The sequence below is a fragment of the Phaseolus vulgaris genome, chromosome 10, assembly GCF_051622355.1.
Source record: "Phaseolus vulgaris cultivar YP4 chromosome 10, ASM5162235v1, whole genome shotgun sequence".
Lineage (NCBI taxonomy): Eukaryota > Viridiplantae > Streptophyta > Magnoliopsida > Fabales > Fabaceae > Phaseolus > Phaseolus vulgaris.
In genome coordinates this window covers 37,139,010-37,151,638 of record NC_143507.1, presented here as the reverse complement: position 1 = coordinate 37,151,638, position 12,629 = coordinate 37,139,010, and the positions used below count along the sequence as shown (strand labels likewise).

Genomic DNA, 12,629 nt, shown 5'->3' with positions numbered 1-12,629 from the left:
TGAAGCTTTCGTGAAAGTCATGAAGAGTGAGTTTGAAATGTCAATGATGGGTGAGTTGAACTATTTTCTAGGCTTGCAGGTCAAACAACTCAAGGATGGAATTTTCTTAAGTCAAGCTAAGTATTGCAAGGATCTGCTGAAGAAATTTGAAATGGACAAGTGTAAACTAATCAGCACACCCTTCTCAACAAGCTGTCATTTGGATCATGATGAAGCTGGAATTTCTGTTGAGGAAACCAAATACAGAGGACTCATAGGATCACTACTGTATCTCACTGCCAGCAGGCCAGACATAATGTTTGCAGTGTGCATGTGTGCAAGGTTTCAATCTGCTCCTAAAGAATCACACTACAATGCTGTCAAAAGGATTTTGAAGTATTTGCAAGGAACTAAAGAAGTTGGCTTGTGGTATCCAGGTAATATTTCATTAAGTTTAACTGGATATTCTGATTCAGATTTTGCAGGTTGCAAAATTGATAGGAAGAGCACAAGTGGAACCTGTCATTTGCTTGGATCAAGCTTGATCTCATGGCAATGCAAAAAGCAGGCTTGTGTAGCTCTTTCCACTGCTGAAGCAGAATACATTGTAGCAGGGAGTTGTTGTGCTCAAACTATATGGCTAAGACAACAATTGAATGATTTTGGTATCTTACTTAACCATATACCTCTGCTGTGTGATAATACAAGTGCAATCAACTTAACCAAAAATCCTGTCATGCATTCAAGAACCAAACACATTGAAATTAGGCATCATTTTCTAAGGGAACACATATCTAATGGAACATGTGATATTAAGTTCATTGGTACTGATTTACAACTTGCTGATTTGTTCACAAAACCATTAGCCAAAGATAGGTTTAATTTTCTGCTTAATGAATTGGGTATTATAAATGTCAATTGTGCCTAGCAGTGAAAAATTAAATCTGTTTATTCGTAATTGAATGTGTTTATTTTCTTTACTGATATGCATTGATGACTAGGAAAGAGAGATTCTTGTCTTTGACTGCTTGACTGACCTAGTGGGCATTAACCTCTGTACCTTTGACGGTTTTGGTCATGGTTATGTAACCGATTTGATGGTTTGGGTGCTCAATAAAAGTTTGAGTGTATGCATCGTGACCCTAAATATTTGGTGCATATTTTCAAAGATTCTCTGCACAAATTCAGAGCATAAAATCTTCATGCATATCCACTCATAACTGCCATATCAATCCATTTATTCTGCTATAAATCTGTGTGAATATTTGCTACCCACATTGGCTGCATCTCTTTGATTCTCACCATTAGAAACAAGAGATATTTTCTGGTTCAACCATGGCTTCGTCTTCAAGACAAAAACAGAAAAGCAAGGGAAAGCAAACCACCTCTCAAGGTGTACTAGAAGGTTGGTTCGCTGGAAATGAAGAAGGCATCAATGCCTACATTCACGAGACAAGCAGGAAGCAGATTAACATACCCAAGGTGTTGGATTTCAACTGGCTGAAATTTGAAAAACTAGTAGAAACAAGGGCTGTGTTGAAGCACTAGAAACTGAAAAGGCTGCTGGAATTAACGGGTAATGTATATCCTGACTTGGTTAAGGTGTTTTATACTAACCTCACATTGGATGGGAAGAATGTTGTCTCTTATGTGAAAGGAATTAAGATGAAGATCACAAGTGAGGTGTGGAACTCTGTGGCTGGAATAAAATATGCTGGATTGAAAGTAGGCAAGGGAAATACCAGTGGAATTTCAGAATTCAACAAGCTGCAATATTATAAGAGTTGCATGAGGAATCCTACAGAGAGTATAAACAGGTTCCATGCAGGGCATTTGAACCTCACTCCACGTCTAGTTGCCTACATCATAGCATGGCAACTTATTCCAAGAGGGACAAACCATGTTGTCTTACATGAAGAGGATCTAATTCTCCTATATTGCATCATGAACCAGATTAAGGTAAACTGGGTTTTCATTATCAATGAACACATGCTCAAATCAAAAAGGTTGGCTGATTACCGATTTCCCTATGCTATAATTGTTTCCAAATTGATTGATTACTTTGGTATTGATGTTACAAATGAGAGAAACGACCCTATCAAGGTTGTAAGTGAGATTGATACTTCAACTCTCACCAAAATGGGTTTTCAAAAAATTGAGGACAAGTGGGTGGTTCTCAAAGGGAAGGACCCTCAAGCAGAACACGAGGCATCAAACCTCCACAATGAGGATGAGGATGAAGCTGTGCCTATGGATGATGACTCACCTGCTACCCAGTCTGTGCATGAGGAAGCTGCTCCAAATGCCATAGTTGCCTATCAAGCTCCAGAATACCGAGGAGAACCAATGTCTATGTTTGAAAGGCAAGTGTTGTATCGTCTTGATGTAATGTCTGCAGAACAAAGGGCATACTTTGAGACTACTCATGCAAGGTTTCAACACCTTGATGATCAGATTGAAGGGGTTCAGGCACAACTGGCAGAATTGTACTACAAGGATCAGTAGCCTTCTGTTTTTAATGCTTTCTTTATCAGCTTTCAAATGTCTGTAATGGTGAACAATATGGTTTTATTTTCTAGACAATTATGGTTATGGTTTCTGTTTCATATTTGTTTTCCCTATGCTTATATGCTATTTGATGAATCCAAAGGGGGAGAAAAATAGCTGCTGAAAAATAGCTCACCATGCTAGGTGAGGCTAGCTGGAACAGGGAGTTAATTCTGCACCTTAAAACCATTTCTCATACTATGCAATGTTGTTGTTTTTTTCTGGTTTAAAATCTGGTGTAGTGCAGGTGCTTAAAGCAACAAAGTTATGAGGTTAGCTGTGGGGATTTGTCTCCATCAAACAGGGGGAGATTGTTGAAGATGGTTGTTGCCCCTTCAAGATTGTGTTTGATGAAGACTTCTATGTACATTTCATGTGTATTTTGCTTTGCTTTAAGTGTGTCTTAGGTAGTGCTTAGAGGTTGTCTAAGAGTGGGCTTTTTGCTGAGTAACTCATCTCATAACCACTGGCCATATGATAAGAACAAGCATAAGTTTTCTTAAACTGTTTTTCACATGTTTTTACAAAAAAACACGTTTACTGCATAAAAATAAATATGTTCTTTTCTAAATAAACAGATTCATTTTTACACTGATTCCTTGGCTAAGTCTTGTGAAAATTAGATTTTGTGCATCATGTATTTTGACTAAGTCTTCTATCTTTCAAAACGACTGTGTTTCAAATAGTTAAGCTTTTCTGTTTTCATTTTGAAAAATAAATCTGTTCATCTGTAAATGAATAGATTCTTTTTGTCTCCGGTGCCATATCTAGCTTAAACGTTTTTCAGTTTTATCTCAACACCAGAATGGTTGACTAAGACTCCTCACTTAACAAATTCTCTAACTGCTTTTGAAAATAAATATGTTCATTTTATTTTCAATTTGTTCATTTTATAACAACTTTAACTGTTTTTCAAAATTCTGTTATAAGTTGGTTTCTATAAAATGAAAATTGTTTCTGAGTTTAAACATCGTTCATACATTTGCAAAAACAAGTTTTGACAGTAGAGAATTAAGAGTTTACAAAGGATTAGCATTTGTTCTTCAAAGATTTCGAAAATCACAAAGTGCTTGTTCTTGGTTTGGTTCCAAAAGCTTGGTGTGAGGTGCTGCTACTGTTCTAGCAATCTTGCCTACTGGTTTAAGGCAGATCTTTGTATCCTCAATCAGGTGTAGTCGTTTCACTTCTCATTTCTTGTAATAGTTTGGTTGAACACTCTTCTTGATAGGTTTTCTTGAAGAGTGTGTGTGTGAGCTTAAATAGGTTTTTTTAGCAAGAGTACCTAAGTTCTTGTGGGTTTCAAGAACAGTGGGAATTGTGTTTGTTTGTATTGTGATTTAGTGAATTTCACCTTGGTTTTAGGTGAAGACTGGATGTAGCTCAATTGAGTGAACCAGTGTAACTACCCTGTGTTCATTCTCTCTCAACCTCTGCAATTAAGTTTCTGCATAATTGTTAAAACAGCAAAGAAATAAATCTGTTCAATCAATAATAAATTTGTTCTTTCTGGGCTCAGTTCATACTGTTCTTAATTTCTGAAAAAGTTGTTTGATTCTGAAAAGAACATATAAAATTTGTGAAAAGCCACTGGAACAGATTGATTGTGATAGGTTGCTCAAGAAATTGTCAAAACTATTAATTGAACCTTAAACAATTGCTTAAAATTGAAACTTGTTGTTCTGTGATTCATTGTTCTTAATTTCTGGAAAACTGTTTGATATCAAAAAGAACACTTATAGTTTGTTAAAAGCCACTGGAACAGGTTGATTGTAAAGGTTACTCAATTAATTGGCATGCTATCAATTGAACCTTAATCACTTGCTTGAAATTGAAGTTTGTTGTTTTATGGTTCACTGGTTTTCGTTCTAATATCAGTGTGTGTGCATCTGGAAAATCTATCTGCATAATCTTGTGATTAACCTTGCTGTATAAACGTTTTTCAAACAAAAACAGTGCTGAAATAAATCTGTTCATTTTCACATAAATCGATTTATTTTCTGTAAACTGTGTTAAACACTGTTTATGCGAGAGAGTTTTAAAAGGTCAATTCACCCCCCCTCTTGAACTTTGGCACTATTAAACCCAGCAACGGGGACACGAGACACGGGGACACAAGGACACAGAGACACAGGGACACGGGGACACAGGGACACAGATTTATATATTATATAATTATAAATTATATGGTTTTTTTTTTTACAAAAACAAGCAGCATAATCATCAAAAGTTCATAGAACTTTTGCTAATTAAATTTATTGTATCATATTATTTTATCTTATTTGTTTCATAACTATTAACTTAGTACATTTCTTTAAACTACTGAGACTAAAACTATGACAGGTACAAAATCATTCTTATTCATTTTCAATATTTACATAATTCTATTAATTGTCCATTCTTTTATTGACATTTCTCTTTTATTTATTATTTTTTGCAATGATGCAATTAACATCAGATGCAAAATGAGATGTGTTGACATTGAATACAATATTGATCAACCCTCATATTATAGCACCTAAAGAAAAGCAACTATGTAGTCCATTTGTATTATTTTTAGTATGTTTTGTTCTCTTAGAGGGTATATTTTCTGTTATAAAGCTTTGAATTTAAAAATACATCTTACTTCTTTTGTTATCGAATTTATTTACATTTCCCATGAAATTATTGTTGTCTCAATTGAGCCTTAAATACACTTGGCCACAAGTAATGAAGTTCATATTTATTCTATAATAGTATTTCCTATAATTAATGAGATATTGCATTATGTTACAATTTATTATGTCAAAAGTCTTTATTTAATAATATGAAAACAGAATACAGTGACTTACAATATTATACATACATGTAGGTGTATACATTTAAGTTCTGGCTTGCTGTTTTTGAAACAATGTGTTTACCATTTTCTATGTGGTTAACATCTATAAGACAACTACATGAATATATGACTTATAAAATTATGAATATATGATTACCTCATGGATATTGTATCTAAAAGATTCTGTATGCTTTATATTTTGCAGCTACAAAACACCCCTTGCCAATTTCAAAAAGAAAATGTTGAAGCACAGTTATTCACGACAAAACTTTACTATTTATGGAAACCTGCCTTCCCTTTTAAATTTGAGAAAACATCTATCTAAATATATTTATACATTGTTATGACAATAAATATAATACACTGGGTCAATTTTTTATTTTTGTTTTTTTATGTATTTTTAATTGTTTACTAATAATTGAATAATTGGTCGATTTGATTTTTCTTAATTCTTTATTAATACTTCAATACTTGATGTAATTTTGATTTGTAATTTTAATTTACTCTAAAATAATTCTTAATTTTGATATATAGATTTATTATTATAATATTTTTATTTAAATAATAAATATTATAAATATTCCCGTGCATTGCACGAGTCCATATACTAGTTTGGATATATTTTAAAAACATAGGGACCAAATTTATTTTTTTTAAAATCACTTTACTAAATTGAATATTGACCCTAAATGTAGGGAGGAATAAGGTAATTATACCTTTTTTAAAGATCCATCACACAAAATATGTTCTCTAATTTCAAAAATACTCAATATCCTTCCATTCAACAATTGAGATAAGGACACCTTATTCTTACTCCATTATATTATCAACGACATTATGTTCTGCAAATTGTATGAATTCTTTCATCCCTCTTTTGTAAGCATAACTTATCTGTGGTTTATTAATCCAACTTCGATCCATATAACTGATAAACTAAGAAAATTTAAATTAAAATTGTCGAAGGTCAGACACCTCCAGACTCAACATCAACACGTTTAATATATAATCAAATGTACTATCTAATTCATTATAAAACTAAATCAAAATTACTGAAGGTCTGACGCCTCCAGACTTAGAATCAGTGCGTTAAATATGTAAAAATAATATCTAATCTTTAAAAACTAGATCAAAACTGCCGAAGGTCGGAGATCTCTGAACTTAGAATCATGGCGTTCAATATGTAAAAAAATCTAATCATTGAAAACTAAATTTAAATTGCCGAAGGTCGGACATCCCCAGAATCATAATTAGTGCAGTCACGAGGCGAAGTGAAGTCAAGTGCGACAGCGTGAAGAGAGCGGCACAAGGTCGACCAGCATGGTGAAGAACTTCAAGAGTGGCGACCGTGGCAGTGGTGAGGAGTGAAGTGGAAAGGAAAGAAATAGTGGGATGACAATGTGGTAGTAATGAAAGAGTGAACCGAAAATGAGTGTGAAGGGGAAATAGAGTGTTGGTTGTGGCGGGATTTGAAATGAGTGAACACAAAATTAACGACAGTTCTCTTTAGAACGATCTTCATTCTCGCTGCAACTTAAAATTAACAATGGTTCTCCCTAGAACATCGTTATTAATGCCTTGTAAAGACAGTCTCCCAATAACCGTTGTTAAAATGACTTCATAATTACAAGTTTGCTATCGCTTTTTTTAATCATGGTTTTGGTTTAACCGTCTTTGTATGGGTCGTCGTGTTGATATTTTATACTAGTGTGTGTATATATATATAGTGAATAAAGTATAAAGCAATTGCAAGTTGATGTGTTGGTATATACAATGTATGACGAAGTGTGGATTTGGTTAATTTAGTAGTTGGTATTCTTTTATTTCATGGGATCTATATATCTTGCTGAGAAAACATACAAACATGAGAATGGGTATTTGGTGCATGATCTTCTCGTTTAAGTGATCAATAAATTGCTTCAGGAATGAGTATGTTTCTCGAGCGATAATTGAGTGTTTGAGCGAGAAGAATGTTGCACCAATTCACTATCTATAAGAAGTACAATTGTTAAAGTGACCATGAAGTTGATAAAGTGATGAACATGTCCCTTAAATGAATATTTGAGCAAGGAGAGAGTTTGAGACAAACCTCTTTCTTAAGAAAATATTGCTCAAGCATTTTTGTCTCACTCAAGAGATATATCATTTGATTTATATCATGTTTACTGGATTTTATTTGATCTTGAACCATGTGGTACTCTTTAGTAGACTTTGTTCAATGCTTATTTTTCAGAAGTTGTTGAATTGCATGTCAAATTAAACAACCAAATAGTTTGAATATGTCTACAAATATTGCTTCAGATAATAGATACAAAAAGTCTGATCATACTAGAAATACATAAAATTCAATATAGTAATGTGAAATTTAAATGCGATTTAGAAAAAGGAAAGTAGTTCATTCTTTAAGAAAAAGAGACCAGAAGGACCATTATCTGGTAACAAAGCTAGTCTGGCAGGACACTCAGCACCTTCGTCAATGGTTAAAAACCCTACATTCTGGTTTAGATCAGTCTTGACAAAGTCAGGGCACAAACAGTTTATGCGAAAACGAGGAAACTTCTTAGCCAACATTCTTGTGTAGGAATTTAAGGCTGTTTTTGACATAGTGTATCCAGAAAGAACAGGTGGCCAGTTCTTGGATTCCAATGATCCTACCTTGTAATCTTTCAGAAACTCCCTCAACACCACATGGATTTTTTTGTTTGTAAGGTTTTCAATGTCACTCAATACTTCTCTTGCCCAATCATTTGGTATATTCTGAAACAACAAAAGAAAAATAAGTTTAAATTTATAATTGGATCCTTTGCAAATTAAGAACACTCAACATGAATAACGACCAAATAATAAGTGTTAAGTGTGAGGTTTGAGTCAATAATACACAAGAATAAAATTGAAAAAAAAAACTTTTAATTAGTAGAAGGTTCTAATGTATCTGTCATACACATAAAATCATATACATAATAAACATCATTTAATACATATGTTAAACAATGTAAACATAATATTATTAAATATTTTTTCTAATAAACGATATTTTATACTTATTATGAGGAGTATGATTTATAATACTTATAATAAAACAAAATTTAACTATAAATAATGAAATAATTTTACCCTCAATATCCCTCTTCTAGAGGAGACATTGACAATTCTAGGTGAAGTGGATCGTTGAAGGAGAGGAAGAAGAGCTTCTGTTACTCTCTCTGCACCAAAAAAGTTTATTTCAACACATTCTTCAGCTAACTCATAATTTTGTGGAACTATTAAATTCCAATCTGATATTTCGCCCCTTTTCTACAACAACAAACAAAAAAAACACACCATTAGAATATATAAACTTATATAGAATTTAATCAATAATTTAAACCAACTATTCCTTTGAAGAGTTACTGAAATTGAACATCAAGCTAAAAATATTGTTAGTTTTAAAATTTGAATTTGGTTTCATTGTAATTTTATTTTTTAAAGAAATATTTGATAGGTTAAAAAGAGGGAAATATATATGAACTAGTTTTGATATTTACTGATATAATAAATTATTTTAAATATAATTGTTAATATAATTATTATAAAAATAAATATTTCAAAAATGTAATCTTTTATTTAATGTAGAAATTTATGTGTCTTCTAAGTATAAATTTATATAACTTTTTAATTTGTTCGGCAAATAATTTTTTCCTATATTTACTTAAAACATAATTTTTGAGTTAAATGTGTCTTCCACAAATATTGTACGGTGTTTTTACTATTATGCTTTTGTCATCAATATGTTTTTAAGTATATTTAGTCTTTTCCAATCAAGTTTTATTTATTATATATATTTTTATCAATTGGATTTATTTTTTTAAAATTATAAAGAGAGTTAAAATAAATTTTGAATAATTAAGAATCGAAAGCTCAAATAAGGTTAGAGAAACTTATATTTGAAAAAAAAAATATTAAGCACACAAATAGATATTTTTTTTTCCTTCAAAAAGTAAATTAAATTTTATTTTGAAGTGATATATCGAGAAAGAAGCAACCTGTTATTCGAAAAAACAGAACTCAAATTCTTAAAGAAAAGTTTCATATTCAATTGTGATAAAAAAAAAAAAAAGTGATTGAAAAAGAAATTTTATTGAAAATAATAAACTAAATTTTAAAAAATGTAATTATTGATAACCACTCGATTTTTTACATTGTCATCTAAAGGGATTTAATCTCCTCTTTCATGATGTAAAAAGAATGTTTTAAAATTTTGTTTAAGTAAAATTAGGGTTTTTATATGATTTTATTTAAAAAAATTACAGAAAAAGTTGGTTAAATATGTTTTTGCAAAGATTTTGGTTATTATATTTCTTAAAATCATTAACTAAAATATATACTAATAAAATATATGTTTCTAATCACTCTAAATATAACACAAAGAAGCACTACCAAATACCGTTGACCAATACCTATTAATTAATAGTTATTTTTATCAACAATTTTAGGCATGCACCCATTAAAATATACCCACTCTTTGCTTTCTACTTCATCATAACAATACAAAAATGGATATCTTGTACTTCATCTTTCTATTCTCCTTTTTGTACCTTGTAGCAATCTCAATCTCGATGCATGCACATGGCAAATATACAATTCTTATGCATTGAGTACTAAAACAAATGCTTCATTCACATGTAGTGTTTCAAATCATGGACTACACCATGTGATGAAGTTGTAATTAAACATTGCAATTGTCAACTCAGCTTCTAAAAAAATGTTTCATGATTACGATAAATTGTATATGACCTATAACATCAAGGTTTTAATTATTTTTTATCATATTGAGAAGAAGAGTTAGTGAGCAAGGTTTTAAATTTTTTTATCACATTAATAAGAAATTGAGTAAACTTGATTTGAACTCAATTTTATAAGATTGGTAGATTTGGACCCACTTATATAATATAAAATATTTTTATTTATAGTTAAGGTGAGATTTCTAATTTAAATTTTTCAAAATTCAACTATTTTAGTTTCACATCTACCTAAAATAATAAACTAGATCTTTTTTTTATCAGCAATAAAAAAATAAAAAATCTTTTTAAGGATAATTAAATCAATGTACAAAAGCATACCGACAACACCTCCTCAAAGATTTGTCACTAACTTTCAACTATAATATATATACTAGAAAATAGGGCTCAAAAAATCGAAAACCACCTACTTGCCTTTCAAAATAATTAAGAAAAACAAAGTTCATACGCAAAAATCAAACAAAGACTGAATGACCTAAATAAATCACTTATATTTAATCGAATACATGTAAATTAGGGAGTAAAAACACTAATAAAAAAAGAAAAGAAAAATCTAAATCACTCTTACAAATGACTTTGTATTAAAACTTTTTATTTGGGTCAACCTTTACATGTTAATTTCTTATGAACCAATAGGTTTTATATTAGATGAAATTATATTTTGTTTTTCTAATTACATATAGCTTTTTTTAAATTTCATACAAATTTTTTTGTGTATTTTAAAAACATTATCAATTGCGACTATTATAACAATAAAAACAAAGAAATATAATTATAATATTTTGCAAAAAAACAATCAGAAAATGTCATTGTAATTTATCTATGATTAAGTTTGCTGAGAAAAAAAATATCTATGATTAAGTTATTGTCGTAGAAATCTTTATTAGGAAAAATAGCACACAAATATAACCAATGTAATCACAAATATTATGGTTGTCATGAAAGACAAAAGGAATTAACCTTACCTTTCTAAGAACATTCTCTCCATTTACTAATCCACCAGGAACACCTGCATTGTTCACCTGCACCCAAATAGATGAAAAAAATGAAACCTATCATGAAAATATTCTGGTTCTTTCTTCATTGAGAATCTGAGAAAACCAATGATGCCAAAACTGCAATTAATCTGAACAAGTTGAAATAGTGACACATAAATTGGTACCAAGATGTCAAGTCTTCCAAATCTAGTTTTGATGAATTGTGCCAAAGCAGCAACACTAGGAGGATCAGTGACATCAAGTTGATGAAAAACCAGAAGGTCTGAGAGACCAAACTCTTTCAATTTTTCCACTGCTTCCAAACCCCTTTTCTCATTTCTAGCTGTTAGCACCACCACAACTCCATTCAAAGTCAGTTTCTTGCATATCCCAAAACCAATTCCCTTGTTAGCTCCTGTCACCACTGCATACCTGTATATCCAAGTCAAGTAAATAGATCTGTAGCTTATGTCTATGATAAACACTACTTTCTTGTGAAAAAAAATGCATAGAATCCTTGTTAAGTTCATAATATTTAGGTTTGTGTAACAATGAAGTTTTTCTGCATATTATGTGTCTACTTAAGTTTTATTTGTGAATCTTAAGAGCTATATTTTCTGATTCATATGTGCAACCCTTTTCATTTGCTTTTACAGATCCAAACTCATATATATGTATAACAAATTCTAGGTTCCACAATATTTTAGCCTCCCTAATGGATGATGATTTTTAAAAGAATACAAAAGCTTTATGAGTATCATTTAATTTCTACTTACCTTTTTGCTTCCTCTCCCATGTTGATGATGTCCCTGGTATGTAGTAGAGAGCTTTTGTTTATTTGCTTGCAGAGAGTGTGGTATATGAAGCAGATTATCAACTCCAAGACTCTTTTATAGGGCAAATGCTTCACCCATTCATTTTATATATATATATATATATATATATATATATATATATATATATATATATATATATATATATATCACTTATCACAAGATCTTTAAAATGTATAATGATATACTGATAGTTACATATATGAATATTTTGTTAAAGTGTTAAAACCCAAGAACAATGAGAAATGATACAATAAAATAAAAATTATAATTTCGTTTAATTTCTAATTACTAATATATTGGTTTGTTATTGAAAATAGAATAAATTATTTATGCTTGAAAATTGATTTTATTCATATCAATAAAAAACTAATATAATTCATAAAGTGGAACTAATGACATTGGTTGATTCCACAAGGTCATGCACGATGGGAAAAAACGCACGTGGAAGCAACACACACAATCAAGAATCAACTGCGGAAAAATAAACGACATAAGATTTAATGTGGTTCGGTCGCCAACTACAACTTACATCCACACGGGCAACTATTAGATTTTCATTATGTCCTGATGCACACCAATTACAAGTACAATGATCTCTTTAAATAGAGATTATAAAAGGGACACAATGATTAAGCCCACCCACTAAACATGGTGTCTAGTCAGCCCAACCCAATTGATCCTGGATTCATACCCAACAATC

General features: G+C 30.9%; 1 protein-coding gene across 1 annotated transcript; it reads right to left on the bottom strand.

Moving 5' to 3' along the window:
* Positions 1-7,563: 7,563 nt before the first annotated feature.
* Positions 7,564-11,996, bottom strand: LOC137818434 ((+)-neomenthol dehydrogenase). Its single transcript, XM_068621876.2, has 5 exons — positions 11,870-11,996; positions 11,279-11,525; positions 11,082-11,138; positions 8,453-8,632; positions 7,564-8,095 (listed from the first exon to the last, which is right to left on the bottom strand). Exons 1-5 carry the CDS (start codon positions 11,887-11,889, stop codon positions 7,715-7,717), a joined length of 885 nt encoding a protein of 294 aa, XP_068477977.1. The 5' UTR covers positions 11,890-11,996; the 3' UTR covers positions 7,564-7,714.
* Positions 11,997-12,629: the final 633 nt, after the last annotated feature.